The sequence below is a fragment of the Thunnus maccoyii genome, chromosome 12 (genome assembly GCF_910596095.1).
Source record: "Thunnus maccoyii chromosome 12, fThuMac1.1, whole genome shotgun sequence".
Classification (NCBI taxonomy): Eukaryota; Metazoa; Chordata; class Actinopteri; order Scombriformes; family Scombridae; genus Thunnus; species Thunnus maccoyii.
In genome coordinates this window covers 13,167,218-13,191,809 of record NC_056544.1, presented here as the reverse complement: position 1 = coordinate 13,191,809, position 24,592 = coordinate 13,167,218, and the positions used below count along the sequence as shown (strand labels likewise).

At 39.4% G+C, this 24,592-nt stretch overlaps 2 protein-coding genes across 2 annotated transcripts; one reads left to right on the top strand and one right to left on the bottom strand.

Annotated features, from left to right (window-relative positions):
• Nucleotides 1-80: 80 nt before the first annotated feature.
• Nucleotides 81-5,515, bottom strand: armc6 (armadillo repeat containing 6). Its single transcript, XM_042428749.1, has 8 exons — nucleotides 5,394-5,515; nucleotides 5,068-5,209; nucleotides 3,199-3,284; nucleotides 2,532-3,102; nucleotides 2,260-2,402; nucleotides 2,029-2,160; nucleotides 1,745-1,882; nucleotides 81-1,637 (listed from the first exon to the last, which is right to left on the bottom strand). Exons 2-8 carry the CDS (start codon nucleotides 5,186-5,188, stop codon nucleotides 1,425-1,427), a joined length of 1,404 nt encoding a protein of 467 aa, XP_042284683.1. The 5' UTR covers nucleotides 5,189-5,209; nucleotides 5,394-5,515; the 3' UTR covers nucleotides 81-1,424.
• Nucleotides 5,516-10,442: 4,927 nt separating this feature from the next.
• mau2 (MAU2 sister chromatid cohesion factor) lies at nucleotides 10,443-18,658 on the top strand. Its single transcript, XM_042429884.1, has 19 exons — nucleotides 10,443-10,843; nucleotides 10,959-10,976; nucleotides 11,151-11,216; nucleotides 11,696-11,791; nucleotides 11,876-11,970; nucleotides 12,077-12,104; nucleotides 12,202-12,357; nucleotides 13,313-13,459; nucleotides 13,577-13,667; nucleotides 13,755-13,858; nucleotides 13,988-14,065; nucleotides 14,465-14,530; nucleotides 14,780-14,863; nucleotides 14,977-15,026; nucleotides 15,108-15,185; nucleotides 15,268-15,379; nucleotides 15,479-15,569; nucleotides 16,642-16,769; nucleotides 16,878-18,658. Exons 1-19 carry the CDS (start codon nucleotides 10,610-10,612, stop codon nucleotides 16,950-16,952), a joined length of 1,797 nt encoding a protein of 598 aa, XP_042285818.1. The 5' UTR covers nucleotides 10,443-10,609; the 3' UTR covers nucleotides 16,953-18,658.
• Nucleotides 18,659-24,592: the final 5,934 nt, after the last annotated feature.

The window sequence follows — 24,592 nt, the reverse complement described above, 5'->3', positions numbered from 1 at the left end:
TTAACACACATAAAACACACCCACACAAAAAGATAAATGTGAAGCACCAAAACTGGGTTTTATCATAATCATGCAGAATATATGTTGTCAATGGTCATTCTTTATTTTCAGAGATTGAAGTTTAACATTGTAATGTTAAATATCAACTAAAAAACAATATTAAACTTGACAAAAAAACCCGTCCCACTCCAAAGTCCACATTCTGGCTTTACCTAGGCCTGCCATTTGTCTCACATGGTTCTCATCTGCAGATGGAGTTTGCTCACACTTACTCACAACGTCTTGGATGAAATGGTACTTGAGTTGGTGATTATTTGTCCAAGTACAGTTTCAAAGGTCAATTAACTTTCATTCTTAGCTTTAAAGCCAACATGGACGTGAAGGGTTAAATTGCTATGAATGAAATGAAACAGCTGCCTGGCTCACATGTCAACATATCAATTTCCATGACAACTGAGCCAACTCCATCCATTGATGAAGACTCTGCCATACAGCTGAAAATGCCAGATAAAGCTAGTAAGTGAACCTTGACTTGGGGCTGTTTTAATATTCATGAAGAAGAAATGTTAAGTGCCAGTACAAAATAAGGCAGTCAATACATGTTAAAATTTGGCTCTGCCAACATGGGAATGGAGTCTGCACAAAACAGTGCAGTTAATCTATTTGCATAGCAGCAAATACACTTATATTTACTCATGGCACAAAACACACAAATGTACATTTAACATCTCATCAGCATAAATTTGTTACAGATGAAATATTAACAGCAAATAAAATATGTAAAACAGGACTGTTGTGACCTATTTAGACTTCAAAAACCAAAGTTGAAAAGGATATATTCAACCTGGAAAAATGTTGTGTGGGACTGATGGCTTGGTGCAGTGCACAAGTCAAGCTAAACAATTTTCTCAATCAATGGAACAACTACTTTTATGATTGATCAGTCGCTTAAGTCATTTTCCAGACAAAAATGCACTTCAAGGTACCAGCTTCTCAAATGTTAGGATTTACTACTTTTCTCTGTTTTGCATCAAAGTAATTTGAACATTATTGGGTTTTGGAATGTCAGTCAGACAAAGCTAATTGTTGGAAGATGTCCTCTTAGCCTTTGGCAAGTTGTGACGGGCCTTTTCACAATTTTATAGACCAAATTAGAAGAAAATGATCAACAGACTAATTGCAAATGAAAATAATCATTAGTTGCAGCTCTCCTCAAAATCCTCCTCTGCAACAACTTAACTCTACAAGTATGTCTAAGATATGTGCAGCTCAACACGTGTGCATCTGTTTCAACTACTGGCTATACGTACGAACATCACAAATATTTATGCTCGGATTAAGAATGTGACATCTTGCCTGGCAAATGAATTTCAGGCAAACTCATGGTAGAGATGTTAAGTTTTCAGAGCTGCTCTCCTCCACCCTCAGTTGGTGAGGCTGCCATGTTTGCCGGTCCACAGCTCTCGTAGTTCCACCTTGCATCCCAGATCTCTGAGGGCTGCTTTACCCACATCACCACAGTCTTGATGGGTCTGTAGTGCCTGTGCTATCAGGGCCTCCGCTCCCATCTCCAGGATTGGTTGGCTCAAGTTACGCAAACGTGAAACCAGATTTCTCAACAGCATACAGGCCTGTTTCTATTTATAAAGAAGGAAAACAAAGACAATAGACAGTTAGTAGACTTTCATGAGGTCTGTTTTTTCAAGTAAGCCTATTAATTATTAATGATCAACAGAAATATTACCTGCACATTGGCCACATTAGCATGTGACTTCATAGCCTGCACAGCAGCCATGGTTCCTCCGTCCTCCATGATGACTTTGCAGTTGTTGGGTTTACGTAAAGCAAGCACAGAGAGGCATGCACAGCCCTGCTCACACACCTACAGCACAATATGAACATTATCTTATTAGGATATTTGCTGAATTTATTTTGCATTCAAATTAATTTTATTCAAAACATCTGTAATAGATGCTTGATCAAACTCTTTGACAGACGCTAAGCATGTAGGTATGACATTTAACTTACAGCAGAGTTGCTCATGTGTTTGTTCATGGCCATGACAATGAGCTGAACTCCACCTGCACTGACAACAGCGTCTTTCACGTCATCATTTCCTGCCACAGCTCGTATAGCGCTCAGGATCTGCCGAACTAACTCCTGCAAGGGGAAAACCAGCTCAATGAGAATTAACATGGAATTTGAAACTTGAATAATTTTATTCACAATCCCTTGTTTTGTTTTGTTTTTGTACTCTACCGGTGACTCATAGTTGTCTGCAAGCTGCGTCATCATCAGTTTCAATCCTCCCAGATCACAGATGTCTTGACAGAACTCGTTTCTTACAGCCAGACGGGACAAAGTTGCACACAGCTCACTCAGAACAGTATTATCAGTGTGAGCTGTGGAGGAGAAACACAAGAAATAAAGAAATTACATTAATGAAATGCAAATTGCATAATTAAAAACATCTGATTTAAAAAAAACATGGTAGCTGAACCTCAAATAAATCAGTGATCAGCTGGTTTTACCTTTCGCAGCCTCAATTAAGACCTTCAGTCCATTGTGTTCTAAAACAATAATCTTGGCGTGTTCATGAGCGTGCCCAAACGTAACTCGGACATCATCATCAAAGGTCATGACCCTGAGCGCTGCAGAGGCCTCCTTAACCAGCGCAGCACATCCGCTGTGCTGTGTAACAGCACCGGTTAGCAGAGGCAGGACGCCGCCTTTCACCAAATCCTGCCTGTTCTGTTCGTGTTTCAAACAGCAGTGACGTACTGCGCAGATAGCTACACACGTCACAGAGGAATCTGCCCGGTACTTCTTCAGGACGTCTAAAAGGAACTTCTGGCCCTCTGCATCTAACAGGTCTGGCTGTCCATCTGTCAGTGCAGCCAGGGCAGACACGGCGGCCAACACAGCTTCCCGTTCCTCCACACTCTTTTTGCAGTACGATAGGATTATGGGGTAGGCATCTTTTTGAGCAGCCAGGTACCTCTGAGCAAATCCAAGTGAACATTGCTCAGTGAAGCATTTTATATCTGCTGTGACCTCTGTAACACCAGCAGAGTCTTTTCCAATCCGTAGGGCCTCCAACACCTGCAGGTTGAAAAACACATGAACCAAGACGAGGTAACTGTAGAGTGAGAACACACACTTTTGCAGTTAACATTCCTCTTTCAACTAAAGACTCACCTGTAAGACCTCATGCGTTTGCTCTTCTTGTTTATCATCGGATGACACAGCTGGTACAGCTTTGACAATACAACTGAGGTCAACACCTGCATCCACAAATCAGATTAGAGTTAATACTCTGACACACATCAAATTATCAAGTACAAAACAGAGAAGGACCTGAATCTATTCGCAACTTACAGCATACAGCTAGCATGCAGAGGCTGGCCACACCTGTCTGGCAGCCGCACAGGTGTGTATGTGTGTGTGTGCTCCCTTCAACAAAGCAGCACTAAACTGCACACTTCGAGGGAGGTGTCATACTGCAGCCTAACTTTGTGTGTGGGATACTGGACCCTTGTTTATAACAGAAGCCATCAGTTTATTAAGAGGTGAAGGAGGTGGAAATTATTGTATAACCTCCCCATAAAGGTACAGAGGTGTTTATATTTGAACACCTCTGTGGTCACTCAGTGGTCTGAAAGGCCACTGAGTTCATTTTAATGTATCCTAGTGTTCATCAGACAGCCCTTTAACATTTCAGTAGTCTGTATGAATGCTTTAACATTTTGGAATCATCATAAGATGCAAAATGTATCATCAGGTTAGGCATCAACATTTTTCTCTCCACATATTTCCTCACCATTATGCCACTATGCACACCAATCGTCAGACCTTCTAGTTTGAGTGAGATGCCGGCCCATGCATTATAGATCCATTTGGATCCATTATAGATACATTTGGACATGTTGTCGTGACTTTTGAGGCCGTTCTTCTTTCCATTTACATAAATTAGGGATTTTAGTGACCTCAGCATCTGCAGTTAGGGCTAATGTTCAGTCAATATTGGATTTTTTTAGGCTGATACTGATAACAATTTTTGAGTTAAAAAAAAACAACCCAATAATAATATATAATTAGCTCTACTTTATTTAACATGAGCACTATTACATAAGGTTTTCTAAATGATTGTGGCCAAGATATGTAGAGAGCGGGACACTTTATAGTTGAAAAATAAGCTCTCTGCTACACAAATTATGCTATTTCTTGTTAGTTATTGGCTGACATAAGTGCAGATATTGTTATATGTCAGTATATATATATATATATATATATGTATATATGGGTGACAAATTAAAGGAAAAACTGGTATGCTTGACCCCTACAGTGAGGGGATCTGATAGCTCTGTTATGCTTTGGGGGGCATTTTGCTGGCATTGTCCACTTGTCCGCTTATAGGGAAGAGTCACTGCAAATCAATACAAAGTTGTTCTTTATCCTATGATGAAACATTTCTATCCTGATGTGAGTGGTCTCTTTCAGGATGACAGTGACCTCATCTATAGGGCATGAAGGGTCACTGAATGGTTTGATGAGTATGAAAATGATGTGAATCATATGCTATGGCCTTCGCAGTCACCAGATCTCAACCTAGTTGAACACCTATGGGAAATTTTGGACTGACGTGTTAGACAGCGCTCTCCATCACTATCATCAAAACACCAAATGAGGAAATATCTTTTTGAAGAATGGTGTTCATCCCTCCTGTAGAGTTTAGAGACTGTAGAATCAATGCCAAGGTGCATTGAAGCTGTTCTGGCGCCACTTTGTGGCCCAACACCTTACTAAGACACTTCATGTTGTTTATTCCTTTAATTTGTCATCCGTCTATATACCCGTATATATACATATATATGGTATATTATTGGCTCTAATATGGCCATCAACAATTTTACCTCTTTCCAAGTGCAAAGTGTACACATGCACTTCTTCATACTTCATAACTAGCTTAGTTTCTCCCCAATAACTTTAATATTTAAGCTCGCCATGAGCACCGTACATCACTGAACTACCAGAGAGGTGTTCTTGCAGACGAGAGTGTCCTGTTACCTTGAGACTCAAACTGCTCCACAGCTTCCCTCAAAGCTTCATCAGGATCCATCTCAAACTCCTCCATGTTCTCCCGGACAGCAGCATCAAAGGTTTCTTGTGTGATCCTCCGCCTCGCCATTTTTCCACGTTATTGTCCACTCTGTAATGCAGTGAGATAACGGCGTTGTCAAAAGACGATTCAGATCAATGGCGTTGATTGGTAGCGTCTGATAGCTGATAGATGATGTTGGTGACTATGGTTGTTGACATTTACGATGCTGCTGTAATGTAGGATTTTCTCACTTCAGAAATGATATCGTCGTAAAATATAAAAGTCACATCACCTGCTAATACCACCGCCCAGTTACAGAGAGCCTGCTCCACTGTTATGACTGAACCAACCACCGCTGTCGATTTACGCACTTTGCGTAGTCGGCTGTGTTCTCTTCTGGTTGCTACTAGCAACGAGCGCGGGCCGTGAATTGTGCGGATCCGTTTACGTGAATAGCAAATTCCGCAAGAGCGTCCCTCGCATATATTTGCTCGGGTGAGACACACTGCGGTGATTATAGTTCCACACACTGAAAATGTGAGCTCAGGATAGTATGTAGCTCCATTATTTTTATCACCAAGGTCATTATTTGTGAATAAATGTACAAATGGAGTAGCTAATATTTGTTTGTTTTCTTGTTTGTTTGTTTTTCTCAACTCCACTGACAACAGTCAAACTCAAAAAAACAGTAACATATAAACAAGTATGAAGAACAAAAAGAGGAAACAAAGTGCCAGGAAATTAAATTATGACATAAAAATATAAAATAAAATAAAAACGTTCAGTAAAGGGGTTGTGCAAGAAGCTTTTTACATTTAATAAAGGCAAACTAATACATAAGAGGAGGAATAAATAAATAAATAAAGGGGTATAGATTAATAATCACGTAATATTAGTCAATAATTTCATTTCAATTATTGTTTGAGTCTTTGTTGCTTTTTTATTTTGCAGCTTGACTGGAGAATTGTAATATCAATTATAACAAAGTTAAGTTTGTTTTTCTATTGGTTCATTTCATTTTATGTGTATGAAATTTGCCAAAAAATATAATCAGTTGACTTAAAAAGCTAAAATTCTTGTCCATTGAGTTATTTTAAAATAAATGAATATAGATATAAATATATTTAATATAAATAAAATAAAATAAAATATCACTACCATAAAGCATGGACCATTTTTCCTGTTTTTTCCAGATCAAAAGTTTTGCATATCAATCCAAAATTTTTGGAATACATATATACATGGAAAAATAAGTGAAAATGTGTTTCTTTGTTTAAACCGCAGAAATCACAAGAATAATTGATATTCAGACAACACCTCATTTCATCGTTAATTCAATATTTGTCTGATATTCTCCATGCCTTTTTCCAATTCAAGTCACCATAAATAGAAGACCAGGACATTTTGAGCAGCAGTATGTTTCATATCAAGAAGAGGGAAGTGTTATGTCATTTATATGGGGCAGACATATACATGCGCTTTTGAATGAAAGTTTTATTTTTGCAACTTTCCCTTCAAAACAAATGAAGCCTTTTAGTGATTCATAATATTCCTGTGATAAAACTCCCACGTCTAGTGGATGAATGCCATAAAATGCATATTTTCACAGTGGGTATATGTAAATATTTTACTGTTGTTACTGTTATGTCACTATTATAACCTGATTTGCACCAGAATTTATGTTATGTTTGTCACACTATTATTCAGGCAGTCTTATTTTAATGACAACTGCTTAGTGCTAGTACTCAGATTCATGCAAATGATTGAAGTATAAAATATAAACTTCTCTTCATTAGAAACTATCTATGTGGCAATGATCTGCTCTGTGCTTGATTATGGTGGTGTGATATATGGTTCAGCCTCAAAAACTGTTGAAAAAGTTTAAGATAAAAGCTCTGACACAGTGTGGTAGAGTGGTGAAGTTAACCCCTTTCACAGCCCTGCAGGTTCTGGCAGGAGAGATGCCACTAGATATTAGAAGAAAGCAGTTGGGCTAACCTCAAAGGGCATAAAGAGCAACACCCCACAAAAGTGGTAATACAGGAGTGGTGGGAACCAGGCAGAGGACCAAGCTTCTGGTGGGCTGGCAAAATATATGCAGAGAAAATGGGGGTTAATAAATCAAGTTGAGCCCAACAGTAGTTATTCCAGAGATTGAGCCATGGACACAACAGCACCGCAGACAGAGAAAGGGAATGTGGACCTGTTAGCAGCATTTTCAGTCCATGTAAGAGAGCACTGCTCCCAATAAGTATATATAGATGGGTCAAAAGATCGAGAACATCAGACAACAGCTTTTTCAGTTCCACACAGGAAAGTTGTTGGAATAAAACAAACTCAAATTATCTTGGAGTCTACTCAGTGAAGATGCTGGAAGTACTTTTGGCTCTGCAGTGGGTAGCGCAGAATAAACCAGGAAACACTGCTCTAATTATGTTTCACTTCTCAAGAGCCTGAGCTCCATCAACTCCAGCTGACAAGATATTCTGTTCAAAGAATAACAAGCTCATTCCAGACTCATTTGACAAGGTATGTCCATTGGGTTAATGTGGGTTCTGGCACATGTAGGTCTGAGGGCGAACGAGGAGGTGGACAGATTAGCAAAACAATCTTTACATAGAGACACCATACATTTACAAGTCCCATTAATCAAATCAGAGGTCAAGGTAACAGTTTGGAGTAAACCAATAGAAGAGTGGCAAGGAAAGTGGAATACTGAAATAAGGGGTCGGTTTCTATACAGCTTAAACCACAAAGTCAATTCAACAGTAAGAAATATAGGTAGGTCAAGGAAAGAAGAGGTAATTTGCAACAGAACAAGGCAGGTCATTCCAACTTAAACAGCACGTTCAGTATAATAGGAAAGCATCCAACCGGTTTATATGAGCACTGTCAGGCTGAGGAGTCTTACACATGCAATGATAGAGTATTACTAAGTATGATCAAGAAAGATAAAATATAAAGGAAGAACTTGAGAAACTGGAGTTCAGAAGCTCAGCATTAAAACTTAAATGAACCTGCCAAGTGGCTTGAGCAGTAGAGATTTCTTTGAGTTTATTAGACAGACAAAATGAATGGGTAGGATTTAATGTCTAGATGGTAACCCCAGACCCGTGAAATATCTGGTGAGAGTGATCATTTTAACCCAAATCATGATCTTTCACTTACCCGAACCAAATGTTTTTGTGCCTAAACCTAACCAGACCTTAACCACAGCGTTGTCACATCATAAAACATAATTATTTTGTACAATGTGCACAATGATGACACAGCACTCACAAATCTTGCAATAGTTTCACATATCTAGGGCAACCATCTAGACCCAACTGATTTAAAGTTCCAGAGTGTAGAATTTAGTGGCATCTAGCGAAGTGGCAGAAATGGAATATAATATTTATAAGTATGTTTTTATTAGTGTTTAATCACCTGAAAATAAGAATTGTTTTCTTTTCGTTACCTTTAGAATGAGCTCTTTCTATCTACATAGGGAGCGAGTCCTCTTCGACGGAACCCGCCATATTTCCATAGTAGCCAAGAACAGACAAACCAAACACTGGCTTTTGAGAGGGCGTTTCACGTTTTTAGTGTAGGTTCTCCTACACACTTGAAAGGAGAAGGCATGGATGTATTGTAAGCGCTGGATAGGGCACCACCACTCAGCCTTGCTGCCAACCAGTGTTAAGTGGTGGCATTGCACTGAAAAATCCCCCTTGCAGCCCAAAAAGCATTTTTCCCATGGACCACCGTTGTAAAAGAGATGTTTGTTAAACTCTTGACAGGACACCTCGAGCTGCAAACAAGGACAATTATGACTTTCCATTATGACTTTTTGATTCTTAGAGGTTTTATATTTGTCAAACTTTCCTCGCGCTAAGAAAAGCAACTTAAAAATCTGTGACATCATCACAATGCGCCATGGATGTATAAAGAGTGGATACTGGATACGGAGGCAGGGCCCCATTCATTCCTATGAAAGTTGCTCAGTGGCGAAAACATACTGCGCACACTCTATGGGCCCAATGCGCCCATGGAGTATGCTCACTAGAGACTTCCGCTGGCCAAGATGGATAACATCCAGTTTATCCCTCTGGCTAACTTGAATGGGGATAAAATGATTCAATCGTGCAGCTCTTCTAGACTTTCAAAATGTGACCAGACCGAATGGATCAAATTCTAATACTGAAACAAGTAATTTTGGCGGGAGTATTGACACTCATAAAAACATATCCGCTGATTTACAGATGTTTCTTTCAAAATGTAAGTCTATGGGAAAAAGTCTTTTTGGGCCCAGTAGTGTCACGTGACATTGTAATTATATGATTTGGCCGCTATATCAAATTGGCTTCAAAGCCCGGCACTATCCCTGTATCCAGTTCTCTTCATACATCCATGGTATGTGCCAACCAAACAATTTTCGGTTCAGTATATCCAGCTCTTATAATACATCCATGGGAGAGGGTGAGGGAAGGGCTATTCTACGGTGGCCCTGAAGTGCACATCACAACGACAAATGACAAAACACAACAGCAAATCAAAAAACACAACAACAAATAACAAAACACAACCGCAAAAGCAGACAACACAATAACATTAACTTCTACCGGAAAAGGTAGATACCTGCTATTGACAAAGCTTGTTGCTGATTGGACGCTCTCCTATTGACAAGGATCATCGCTGATTGGACGGACGCACTGTCTGTCTTTTTAACAGGAAGGAGGCGCTGTCTGCCTTCATTTGGGGTCCCTGAAGTCTCCACCCAAAGCTGTGTTCAACTTGATTCATAACAGGATAAACAATCAATGTATTACTTTGTTTCTCTGTTTTTCGTGTGAAGTAAAAAAAAAAAAAAAAAACGAAGATCCAAATGCTTTCATATATATATATATATGTATAGATAGATAGATAGATAGATAGATAGATAGATAGGTAGATAGATAGGACAGTGACTCCTTCCTGTTAGAAAGACGAACAGTGCGTCCGTCCAATCAGCGATGATCCTTGTCAATAGGAAAGCGTCCAATCAGCAACAAGCTTTGTCGATAGCAGGTACCTACCTTTTCTAGTAGAAGTTAATGTTGTTGTGTTTTCTGCTTTTGCTGTTGTGTTTGTTATTTGTTGTTGTGTTTTGTGATTTGTTGTCGTGCTTTCTCTTTTGTTGTCGTGTTTTATTTGTTGTTGTGTTTTTTGATTTGCTGTTGTGTTTTGTCATTTGTCGTTGTGTTTTCCTATTTGTCATTGTGATGTACACTTCAGGGCCACCGTACTATTCAGATAGTTGTAATCTGCAACCTCACCGCTAGATGCCAATAATCTTACACACTGGTCCTTTAATCTCTGGTCCACACCCCGAAGCAGGAGGTGGCGGTAATGCACCTAACACGCTGGTTGCCAACCGCCGTAAAAACCAAAAAGTAGTAGGTAAAATTTTGAGAGAGGCCAGCGGTGGCGGCGGGAGTCAGGGGGTAGATTCATATATTTTTGTTGATATTCTGTCTCCGGGCGGCTGGAATGGCCGCGAGCACAGACGCCCCGGAGCCCTGGTACCTGGCCCTACTGGGCTTTGCAGAACATTTCCGCACGTCGAGTCCGCCGAAGATCCGTCTGTGCGTCCACTGTCTGCAGGCAGTGTTTCAGTTCAAGCCGCCTCCGAGGGTCGAGGCCCGGACTCACCTCCAGCTGGGCTCGGTGCTGTACCGTCACACAAAGAACAGCGAGCTGGCCCAGACTCACCTGGAGAAGGCGGTGAGTTACACACTGGAAACACGTCCAGCGGTGTGTGATACCTTTTTCATTCACTGCACCATCACTTCACTGCTGTTGCTGACATTAATATAGTGTTTTCTTTTTGTTTCCACAGTGGTTCATATCTCAGCAAGTATCCTTTTTCTGAATATGAGCTTAAATGCAAATTAATACAAGGTGTGTGACCTCAGCATCATTGCATCTTCCTCATAATCATATGCATCTCATAGTCCTAGGAAGATGCTCAGGAGTTATTTTGGCACTAAGCTCGCAGATTATGGGGCAGTTCCTCAATTATTTACTTCAGATTTCTCAATTTGAAGATGTGAAGTTTGAAGCAGCAAGTATCCTGTCAGAGTTTTATTGTCAACAGGTAGGTGAGTCCATCTGTTGCAAATCAATCTGCAACTGTTTTGACAATTTATTAATTGTCTAATTCATTGATCAAACACAAAAAGCTCACCATTCTCATGTTCTAGCTTCTCGGATGTGAGAGTTTGCTGCTTTTCTCTGTTTTATATTCAAAGATATTGAATATAAAAGTTTTGGAGTGTTGCTGTGACACCACCATGGATTTTCATCACATTTGGTAGAATAATTGATCATGAAAGCCATACTCTGCTAAGTTAGTTGCAGCCCGACTTGCATCCAGTTATCCTAATGTGATGTGAAAAGTTCACAAAGATTCATGTTTCAGTGGGAAACTGCGTTTTGTTGTTTTATCACGTAGAAATATTAATTAGGCTTTAACTTAAACACAAGAGTAAAATAATTTCCTGTACTTTCTGTAGCGGATGCTGCTGGTGGTTTTTCTCTGTCTTAGTTGAACTCATCTGTTGGCATCTTTTTAAGAACTTGGTGGACTCGGCAAAGCCAGTGCTGCGTAAGGCCATCCAGATCTCTCAGCAAACTCCCTACTGGCACTGCAGACTGCTTTTTCAACTGGCAGTAAGAAAATAACATCTATCACCAACGTACTCATCTTATTGGCAGCATGTTTCAGTTATATGCAGGATGTTCTCTCTCTCTCAGCAACTACATGCACTGGAGAAGGATTTGGTATCCGCCTGTGACCTGCTAGGAGTCGGAGCAGAGTATGCAAGAGTCATGGGCTCAGAGTACACAAGGTGAACAGGAGCAGATTTATGTTTGAGAACACAGGATTCCACATTGATCTCTGTTTTAATGCTCATTTTCTCACATTAAGTTTGGTATTCTTTTCTTTTACTGCAGAGCTCTGTTCTTATTAAGTAAAGGAATGGTGAGTTTAAATCATACTGCAAATTAAAGTCACACTACATGCTGTTAGTGTCAAGATGCAACTCTGTAAACTGCATGTGTCTCTGTGGGGTTTGCAGCTGCTGCTGATGGAGAGGAAGCTGAGCGAAGTGCACCCTCTGCTGACGCTGTGCGGGACTATTGTAGAGAACTGGCAGGGAAACCCCATTCAGAAGGAGTCCCTCCGAGTTTTCTTCCTGGTGCTGCAGGTTACACACTACCTGGATGCTGGACAGGTACAGATGTATCCATTCAGTTTGTCTCATTGTGGTTTTTCAATATTATGCAAATGAAAGGCTCAGATACAATATGAAATGGTTTATCTTCCCAGTCTTAAAAGCCCATGTCTAATACAGGAAGGTTCTTTGCATTTTTCACACAAACATTTGAAATTTAAAGGAAAACTTATTCAGTGAATTATATTTACACATAACCCTAAACTAGTAACCGTAAAAGCTGTCGTTGTTGATTCAATTAATGAATCGTAATGTAAACAGGTGTTTGCTGAGCCCTTAAGTATAACAGCTGTAGTCAATATTAGGACAGAAAAAGTGTTTTTGCAACCTCACTCTGTATGTAGGAGAGGCTTCTCTTGGTGATGGTAATTAACAGTTAATATAATTATCTAATAGATTGATTCATGTTTATTGTGTAAAATTAAAAGCATTCTTGATCATATACAGAGTTGCAACGATTAGTCAATTAATATATTATTCAATTCATAAATAAGTTGATAAACAGAAAATTAATTGGCAACTATTTTGATTATCCAATAATTGTTTTAGTCTTTCAAATTGTAATACTTACTTCCTAGGCTGTGTGCACAGACACAAACACACACACACTTGAAGGGAAATGACACCTTTTGGCAAAAATGCCAAAAAAATTGCTGTTTACATCACCTCAAATGTAAGTATTTGACGCTTTTCTGTCATACATGATTGTAAACTGAATAACTTTGGATTTTGAACTGTTGATCAGACAAAACAAGATACTGAAGACGTCACTATGGTCTCTAAGAAATCAAAACCAGCATTTTCGCTATTTTCTGACATTTTATAGATAAAAAGATTTATTGAGAAAATAATCAGCAGATTAACCGATCACGAAAATAATAATTAGCTGCTTCTCTGATGGGATGTGATGCTTAAAGTGACAAAGTCAGACTGTTGATCTACATGTTGGTTTTAGGTAAAGAGCGTGAAGCCGTGTCTGAAGCAGCTTCAGCAGTGTATCCAGACCATCTCCACTCTCCATGACGATGAGATCCTTCCCACTAATCCAGCTGCTCTCTTCCACTGGCTGCCCAAGGAGCATATGTGTGTGCTTGTGTACCTGGTGAGATTCTGTCACACACGCAGGTGGTTTTTACTCTTGTGCAATTCAACATTTTTTAAATAATATTTCTGTGTCTGCGCCGCAAAGCAACTGAAACATGATACGTTTTGTTAAAAGGTGACGGTGATGCACTCGATGCAGGCGGGCTACTTGGAGAAGGCGCAGAAGTACACGGACAAAGCTCTCATGCAGCTGGAGAAGCTGAAGAGTAAGTTTGTTGTAATATTCGCTGCTTATTTCCTCCTCAGTGACAGAAATGTTGAACTAACTCTGATCCGTCTGTTTGTGTTCAAAGTGCTGGACAACAGTCCCATCCTGTCCACGTTCCAAGTCATCCTACTGGAGCACATCATCATGTGTCGGCTGGTCACCGGACACAAAGCCACAGCGTTACAAGAGGTGAGTCACCGGCTGTATGTCGCCAGTCAGGAGTGGATGATGAATAAAAGGACTGATTCTCGAACACAAGTCTGCTTTGTAACTGTCTGTTTTCCGCTTAAGATGGTGATAATTCCTGTTTGTGTTAAGATTTCTCAGGTTTGCCAGCTTTGCCAGCAGTCTCCCAGGTTGTTTACAAATCATGCTGCTCAGCTTCACACACTACTCGTAAGTCTACAAGCAAAGAAAACACTGTCACTAAAAGGGAAACAAAGGCATGCTGATGATTAGAGAAATGGGACATGATACATCTGTAAGAATGACAATGTTCAGGAATGACTGTTGGACTTAAGTTCATTGAAACCAATATGTTGTTGTTGTTTGTAGCCTTTATCAAAGCTCAGCCATTGCCTTTCAACTGGTGTCCCATGCAGTGTGTTGACTATAATAATGGACTTTGTATCCTACTAACACATGTTGTAGGACCTTTCCCTTTTTTCTTGTTTATGTTTTGCCTCAGTTGCAGAGTAAAATAGCTGCAGAATTGCTCACTGTTACTATTTACTAGATGCATCTGTCCCAGATAATATAAACCATTCACATCTGTTTCCTCTTTTTCTGTGTCAGGGCCTCTACTGTATTTCTGTGAACTGCATGGATAATGCAGAGGCTCAGTTCACTGCTGCTCTACAGGTGAATTTCATAATGTCACATCTACAATTTAGTGTGTTTTTAGTTAGTAGATCAGTTAAAGTTCCCTGGGGTTGGGTTTATCCAGATCTTTTAAACTCAGTAGATTTATTGTCATTAACCAGCCAACAAGTCTGTAAATGTTTCTGAAAACGGTGATCATGCCACCAGTTTCCCGAAAAGCTTGCAGTATAACTGAGGAAATGATGCTTTGATGATTTTAATGTTGTCGCTGTTTCTTCCCTCTGTCAGATGACAACACACCAGGAGCTGTGGACGTTCATTGTGACCAACCTGGCCAGCGTCTACATCCGGGAAGGCAACAGACATCAAGAGGTGAGAGAGCTGCTTCTCCATCCAGCATAAAAATGGATGCAAATGTGTGTTACTGGTTTTTTTTGTTTGTTTTTTTTTAAATTTTGAATCTAACTTACCTCTTGAATCAACAGCTGTACAGCCTTCTAGAGAGGATTAACCCCGATCACAACTTTCCTGTCAGGTGACTATAGATGCAACATCATATCATGTTTGTTCATATTTTGTTCAGGTCCTTAAAATAATATAATTTTGACTTCTTCAGCTCTCATTGTCTACGAGCCGCAGCTTTTTACATCAGGGGACTCCTGTCTTTTTTCCAGGGACGTTACAATGAGGCAAAGTAAGAACAGCTACATTCAGTCTTAATGTTTTGTCCTTATATTTAAAGCAAGTAAGCTTAACATGTAAATTTGCATCAACAGAAGATTTCTAAGGGAGACTCTAAAGATGTCAAATGCTGAGGATCTAAACAGGCTGACTGCCTGCTCACTAGTCCTACTGGGTCATATCTTCTTTGTCCTGGGGAATCACAGGGTGAGTCTACATATCTCCGACCATCTCATGCATTAAAACCACATACAGTAATGTCTTAGGATGATCATGAGTACATTTCTGGTTCCATATTTTCTCCAGGAAAGTAACAATATGGTGGTTCCTGCCATGCAACTGGCCAGCAAGATCCCAGATATGTCTGTGCAGCTCTGGTCCTCTGCACTGCTCAAAGGTACGGCAAAGCTTACCTCACACTGAAGTCAATATTAGGTTTAATGGTAACGTTTTGATACAGGAAATATTTTCCCAAAATGTATTCAAACGAGAATGTCTAAAACCTTGACTCTCCTGCAAGCTAAAATGTCTATTACAATTAAAATTAGATGATACTTTATTGATCCTCAGCAGGCTGATAATCAGACTGAATTTCATTCTTAATCACTAAACGAATCTGAGATGTAGGTGGCAATTCAAAGGCTAGGAAGGTAAGTTTACAATTTGTCCTGAGGGGGGTGCAAGAGGAAAGCTGATGGTGTGTCCAAAATGGAAAGACTTCATCCTCAGAGCACATACTGTACAGTAGATTTGCTCAGTACATTTCACTGCAATCTGCCCATTAGATCATCATATTTCTGGTGTGCAAGTGGACATATTGCCCTTATGGTGGCACCAGAGGAAGGGCTAGAGGGTCACTAAAAAGCCAAGACTGGATTAGAAGTGGACAAGGCTTAGGGACAAAGGAACAAAGTGGTTGAAGAAACAAACCATCACACTGAGACAACGTGATATACAGTACTGAGCAAAAGTTTATTCTGTAGCATGACAATGACCCCAAACATATAACCAGAGTCATAAGGAACTATATTCAGTGATAAGATGAACGAGGAGTACTGCAACAGATGATATGGCTCCCAGAGAGATGATATTGAGATCAGGGCTCATCATCATGGAGTCAGTCTGGGGTTACATGAAGAGACAGAAACAACTGAGACATCCTGAAAGTTCTCCAAGATGCATGGAACAACCTACCTGCCAAATACCTTGAAAAACTGTGTGCATGTGTACCGAGGAGAACTGGTGCTGTTTTAAAGACAAAGTGTGGTCACACCAGATATTGATTCAGTAGAGGTTTTTCTCTCTACTGACATTTGTATGACGTTAATTGATAAATAAAACAATTTATTGCATTATTTTTGTAGCATCCTCACTTTACCTTTAGTGCCTTAACTTTTGCAAAGTACTGTATGTCTTGAGTGTATTGATGAGTGTGGTCATCAGTACTCACAAAGATCTTTTCCCAGCAGATCTGAACAAGGCTTGTGGAAACACCATGGACGCCCACGAGGCAGCCCAGATGCATCAGAACTTCTCCCAGCAGCTCCTGCAGGACCACATCGCGGCCTGCAGCCTCCCTGAGCACAACCTCATCAGTGTAAGCACAGCATCAATCAGTCAATATATTGTCAGTCCACCTAGAAACAGCAAATCAATCCACTCTGCTCGGATTTTGAAAGAAATTGTGTAATGTGCTGTGTTCCAGTGGACCGATGGCCTTCCCCCTGTGCAGTTTCAGCCTCAGAACGGACCTACAACCAGCCTGGCCAGCCTGCTCTGAGAGCAAGTCCCCAGCCTGACATGGGAAAGGAGAGGAGAGGAGCAATGGCTGGAAAATGGCATAAAAAGACTAGAAAAAAAGGAAGAAATGGTTGGTGAAAGGGTAAGAGGAAGGAGAGGCAGACAATGAAAAGATAAACTGCAATATGTCATTTGGTAGGCTTCTATTTGATGGATCCTTTCACTTGTTTGGGGCATCATGACTGGATCTGAAGTTTTTTAGAAAGCATTAAGTGCCACATTTGTACCACACTGACAATTTGGTTGAGTGGTTGTAATCATTTATTTAACCTGCAGGAGAAAGAATGAAAGGTTAAATTCAGCTGGTTTGTCTCATTTAGCTCATCTCTTACGATCATCATGGAGGCGTTTTTATTTGGGATGAAGTAAAATGGGAAATTTGAGAGCACATTTAGCTTTTACAATCCATCCACTGGCTAAACAAACACAGCCAGATGGGACTCACTCTATTGTCGTGCATGAATTCATTATCTGTCTTTTTCAAAGCACTCATTGACCAGTTCTGACACGCAGTATTAGTTAGCGTACATTTAGATATACACTATATATCTGAAATGATCTTAATGTAGTGTAGTGGTATGTTTGATATGTGCTTGGTGGTTGAGTGAACAGCTGCATATGTAGTTTATTCACTCAAGGATTCGTGTTGGTTTATTTTCTTGAGTGGAGATTGAAGACGATTTCCAAACTATACAGTGGACTCACAAGACCTTGGAACCAGCTGAACATTTTATACACAGTAAATGCAGCCACTGGCTTGCTTTACATCCAATAGTATTTATTAATGTATGAAAAGTGTACTTACATGTTTTGAGATGGATCAAAAAGGTATTTGGATCATTTCTGACACTGATATTGAGTCGACTCGCTGCCTGACTGTACTTCCCTTTAGAGTTGTACCACCTCACTCCCACTGTGGTGTCCATGTGTATGTTGTGCACATTTTGCCTGGAGTCAAGAAACCAGTAATATTTCTACTGAATAAGATTGACTGTTAAATCTTTGCACATATGTTGTTTCATGATGAAACTCACATTTTTATCTTTTCCATGTAAACATTTTGGAGTAATTGTTTTTTTTTATCACTCTGGTTTTTCTCATATTCTGTTTTACTTATTTCTTCCAGATGATGGCGACATAAATCTGTATTTAAATAACTTAATTATTTAATGTTGATTTTTTTTTTTTATATACTCAATACATTACCATATACTGTCAGTTTAGTTACACTAATGTGTTTTTAGTTGGGAACATTTTAGTTTGGTTTATTTATTAGCACAAAGGAAGTGATAAAACCAGACATAGCTGGGATTGTGCAGGAGAGGTAAGAAACCCCAAAGGGCTTATAATAAACCTCCCCCCTAGGATTTAGAGTTTATCCTCATACTATGGATATTTGTTTCCTTAACATAATGAGATTACTTTTTTTTTCAAAGTAATTACTGCAATAAAATCGACAGTATGGATGCCGTTTGTTTTATCATTGTAACGCTGCTGAACACATTTATGAGTTTTTATAAATAAAAAGAATTACTTGATCATTCTTATGAAATAATCTTTCAAATTTGTCTCACCATCATCATGTGAAGAGAGGAGCTAGACAATGAATGTAGAGAAGTGTGATGCTCTCTGTTCTTTACTGCTTAATGTCACTAATGTGTGAAATAAAACAGTAGTTATAACTGATGGTTTGTGCGGCATAAATGACAGAGTATATGAGAATTGTACTAAGACACGCATACAAAAAGTGCAAATCTATTATTTAAGTTGTGTAATACATCACACAAAACATCATGTGTGCATTAATATTTGTCAAAGGTTTATCATACTAATAAAGTAATGCGGTGCAAACTTTTTAAATCAGCCTGCACTTACACAATGTAAGTGGTTGCCGAGAGCAAAAGGAAAATTATTAAACTTTATAACATGTATTTAAAAATCATCAGTCAAACCCACTGGAATTGTCCTTTAAGGCCAAACACAATAGTTTTATATCAAAATCCAATTTGAAAGAGAGCAATTTTCAAACCACAAGAGCAGAGGTTTTGATTATGGCCTGCCCTCTTTTAAAGGTCCAAGGGTTAAATTTTTAGTCTGTGGCCAATTAATCATTTGCAGGTAATTAACATCCATGAGTTGACTCAAAACGAAATTCTTGGATGTGTTGATGTGCTTTGTACATGGAGGCGTCTGTGCTTGGTCAGAGATAGTTTCCTCAAGAAACAGACAGCACTGTGTTTGTTATAATATTAGACAATGCAGAGTGAACTGTGTGGTTTTGCTGTTCAATAACACCAACAGAGTCTCAAAGGTTATTAGTAACTGGAATTCATAATCAACACAATACAAATAAACGTGTCACTGCAAATACTCTCAGACTGCCGTGTAGGTGTGGAGGTCATTGCTGTTCATATCAGCTACAAGGGAACTGACCTCTGAGGAAACGGTCGAAGAAATGACAAAACTTGGTGTCCAATGCAGGAACCAGAAAGACCAGTGGGGAGGATAAGGATCAGGTCACCTGTTCAGAAAAAGGTCGTCATAAGGTCTTATTATTATATGTGCTCACATACAGCTGCCTGAGAGATTGTTCATACCATGTCTTATAAAAAATGGAGGTTGAAATCATGTCATTTGATTGAATGAGATGCAACGTTTAGAGAGAAGCAACTGTTGAGTGGAAATATCTCTGGAGGGGATGCGGTTTATGTCACAACATATTCAAACCTCAATATCTGACATGGACAACCAGATGTTTGCTGTTTGAACAAAGAACAACCAACCAGGATAAAGAAAATAATGTCACAGATCATTCAGGATGATACAGTTTCCCGTTTGTGACATAATATTTAATATTTCGCAGCACTTATATTAAAAATCTGCTTCAATCTTCTCTGGAGAGATGGACCAGGGGGGACTGTGGTGATCCTGCAGGGCTGACTGAGAGTTTTGTTCCTCAGCGAGACATGACATCCATTACAAGTGTACCATTTTTATTACACTGATTACATGTACCTTCAGTGTAATCTGATTACAAAATGGCAACTGTAATACATTATGCTTGATGTACAAATAGCGTTTACACATATTTTAAGACGGAGGATTTGAGAAGTATTTAGAAGTTAGTCTTAAATGACAAAGCTTTAGAGGTTTTTATAGCATCCAGGTATTAAAATAAACGTTGTTAATTGGATAATGTCTGGACTTTGTGGAGGCAAAGTGGTTTAAACCTTAAAGTACTGACAAAGGACTACTAGTTTGCTTAGAACAGGTAACCATTGATTTAGTATTAAATACATTTGGTTTACATTGAAAAATGTTGGATTGAGATGTATTTTCTTTTGGTTTTTAAGCAGTCAAGAATGGAAAATAGACTGCAAACCATAACTGTCTTAAAGTATTAAAAATTCGTTTGAAATTAGGCCACAAAGATAATGAACATGCGCACTTTTAGTCGAGATACTGAAAGGACGCTTGAAAAATCTACATCATGAAAGCATCATTTAAAATAAAAAAAATGCTTCAATCAAAGCAAACTCACGGCTGAATATTGACTGAAATTCTCAATTGCTTTGATTCACATTCAGAAAACAAATTATTGTGAGATCTGAGACACAGTCGCGTTTATTTTCCAGTATGAACATCCATGACATGCAGCTCATTAACCGACAGCTCATCTCGTTTTTCCATGTAAATGATCGTATTTTTGCTTTTCTCCTTTCTTCCTTCGTGCTGGAGCATCAGAGGAAACTATGTTCAACAGGGGGAGAGAATCTGTGAGAAGTGAAAACTTTTGGGACGCTTTTAGGTGTCTTGGACGCAGCAGAGCGGAGCCGTTTCCTGCCAAATAGTGAGCCCGTCTAATCGTGACTGCAGCAGCTACTTCCTGCATTGTTACAGTACTTAATGAGGATTAAGTTGACGCTGTCATGTTGTAACGGGCGGCCATTAGGCCTGCTGCACACGCAGAGAGGGAGAGAGGAGACAGAGAGAGAGAGAGAGGCTGGAGTCTGACCTTACCTCAGTTTAATTATCAGAGCTGATCCTTTTACCTGCTTACACTCACTGTCCTCTAGATACATACAATATATATTCAACCTTAATTCACTTCCCAATTCTGCCAACATATCAGTTCATTAAAAACAGGTTTAGATCCATTGATCGTTAGAAACAAAGAGAAAACAACACACAGTTCTTAAATAGATGATGTAGACAGAGTTACACCTGACAATATAATATAATTCAATACAAGGCAGGGCAAATTTATTTATATAGCACATTTCATACCCCAAGGCAACCCAAAGAGCTTCACAGAGTACAAAGGCAAAAGCACAAAAAACAAATGATAAATACAATAAAAGCAAACAAGCAAAAGCACACAGAATAAAAATATACAAACAAATACATTTGACAAGAAAAACTGATCAAATTGTCAAAGGAGGCTGAATTATAAGACAATAATAAAAAAAAAGAGCAAGTTGGTTTGTAATCAGTTATGCACGTATATAAAATTGTAGATCAGACCACATAAAATACAGAGCATCACACAATTCAGTTAAAAGCAACAGTAAATAGGTTGGTCTTTAGTTTGAATTTTAAAGTAGTAGCATTGTCTCAAATCTGAGCTCATCTGACAGTTTGTTGCACATTTGAGCAGCATAGAAGCTAAAGGCCGCTTCACCATGTTTAATTTTCATCCTTAAAACGACCAGTAATCCAGAACCAGCCGACCTGAGAGGTTTGCAGGGTTCGCACCGGGTCAGGAGATCTGATATGTATGTAGGACCTAAACCGTTCAATGATTTATGAACAGGCAATAGTGAAGTTGGTTCTCTGAGAGATACTGGTAACCATTGTAGTGATCTGAAAACTGGAGATATATGCTGAGCTTTTTTGGTCCTTGTTACAACTCCGTCAGCAGCAACAACACCAAAACATCCAGCATCAAAAAAATCACCAATTATCAATCATCAATTTGAATAAAAACTCTGATATCATCGTGAAAACTGAACATTATTACCACACACAAGTTGGTAGACATTAATGCAGGGCTGTTTTATTGTATTGTATTGGCAATTGTTCCTGTTATTTTGTCCACCTCTGTGCATTCATTAACAGACAAATTATCCTGTTATTTAATTACTGTAGTTTGTTTGCAGGGGCGAAGCCAGAATTTTGAGGTAAGTAGTCCAAGCCCCCCCCCACCTCCCCACCCCTCCTCCATTCCCAAGTTAGTTAGTTATTTAACTGTTTCATCATAATTTTTGTTAATATTTTCAACATAACATTTTTTCAAGGCAGTGAAGTTGTTCTTATAGGATACATGACTATTTCTTGGCCGGGAGCAGTTTCCGGGCAACAATAACAGAGACTCCAGGAAGTTAGCTACCGTTTCCGGCCAAGAAATAGTGCAGCACATAACCCCCCCCATAAAACTACATCTCGTCATTTTTACACTGGGATTTTGGACAGGATATAAGGCGCTCATAAGTGAGCTTTAGAAGTTCTGAAAGGCAGATTTTGTTACCTTTAGAGCTAGCTGTTTGCCCCATCTCCAGTCTTTATGCTAATTTGCTGTTGACAGTAGCTTCATATTTACAGTACAGGCATGAGAGTGGACTGTATCATCTTACAAGTGTATTTCCTAAAATGTAGAAACTATTCCTCTAATAGTCCAAGTGTTGCTGGAGTTTTGATCCTTTAAGACTGCTGCTGTGCCAGTTACTAAAACACATAAATTCCCAGAGAAAATACAGAAGATGTGACCTCCCCTGTGGTTTACAGCCCAAATTGTTTGTTTGCTGTTGTAACTGATGTAACAGCTACTTTTCCCAGGGTCCACAGGAACACTTACAATATTTATAGAAAGATTCATCATTAAACTCTAGAGTACTTTTTCCATCTTCATTTAATCTTTGCTTTGGGCAGGGTGATTATGTGATGATGGCCTCTTGGTGCCGATTTGATTGCGTTTATACGAGACAATCTGTAGCCTCAGGAGATGGAGTGGTGGGATGAGAGGACGGAAACAATCAGACCTGATGACACAGCATCATCAAGAGGGAGGGTTTTTTTTGTCATTTAAAGAACAGCAGGATGAGGCTGACAAAGCACTCAAACACCCCAACCCCCACCTGTTAGAGGATAGCAGCCCCTTTGTGGACGACTACTTCTCTTACTTGGATCGCAGTATTTCAAATACGTGTGTGTGTGTGTGTGTACATGTGTACGAGTATTTGTGGATGAGAGAGGATTAGTTCAGTTCACAGGGATGTTTGAAGGGAGTGTGTGTCGTGCACTTGCATGCATGGACCTGACTGCAACTCTAGATGACTGGTCCTTAATGCAACCCTCATCTTAATCCCTATGCAAAGTGAGAGGTAAATACTGCACATGTCGGGTTTGTGGCACAGTAGTTCACATTCTGAGTTGTGAGGGAGACGTTGAGGACCTGTAGTAATATGAATCAGGAGATATTTGAGGATGGATGCTGGGATGGGATATTTTTTGAGAGTATAAAGGATGGTTGTGGTTAATGGTTTAGAACTTTACGTAGACGAATGATATGATACTGATGTTAGTGGTGCACATTTGGATAGAGAGGCAAATGTGATGCAGGTCTCTGCTGAGAGCCTGGAGGTAAAGATGAAGCTGGAGTAAGACAAATAAGTTAGTTTGGGGGATAATATAATGCTGGAATTGGTGGACTTTGTGAGTTGAGAGAAATACGCACTTTATTGCCTAGTTATAGCCATGTGGAGTTACTGGACTTCCTAGCATAGCCGGACAAATATATTAAGAGGACCTGGGGAGAAAATTTGCTGTCTGGCCCCTTATAACCCACTACCTTACAGCTTCAGCCTCTGTTGCTTCAAAGTTTCCATCAACTACAGTGTAGACTATATATGGCCTCAGGTTCACTGTAAGTTAGTTAATGTCGGTAATTGGATTAAACACAACTTTATTTATGAATATGTGTTTTGTGAGCACAATATAAAATAAAATAATTAGATCTTAAAACTAGATTTAGACACAGTGTCCCTCAACAAGCACTGTAGGACCCACATTAGCTGATTTTATACTTGAGTGGTGCAAGTCCCCTAACATATTTGTAATCAATCAGATTACCAAAAACCAATTGAGCTGTAGCAAATCTGGGACTTTTGGGGTCCTTGGGGGTCTGGGGCCCCTGGGTAATGGACTGGATTACCAACTTTAGCAGGTTTGCAATCTAGCCTCGCTTCCCAGCTGTCGTGCACAGTAAGCTATAGCATTATAAGTCCTGCATGACTTTGCAGCTGCTATTTGTCCACTATTTTCTTTGTGCATTGATAGTCTTCTGTATTTTGTTTCTCATTGTCACGTGTTTGATGCTTTTTTGGTAAAAACAGTCCCATGATCATCATTAGATTAGATTAGATTAGATTCAACTTTATTGTCATTGAACAAGTACAAGTACTTTATGAGATGCAGTTGGCATCTAACCAAAGTGCAATTTAGGCATAAAGTGCTGACGTACGTGGTATAAATAACTATGAGCAGCTTACAAGATATACAAGATGTAGATATACACTTATGCAGTGATGCAGTACGTTATATAAAGTGACATTATGGTGAGTA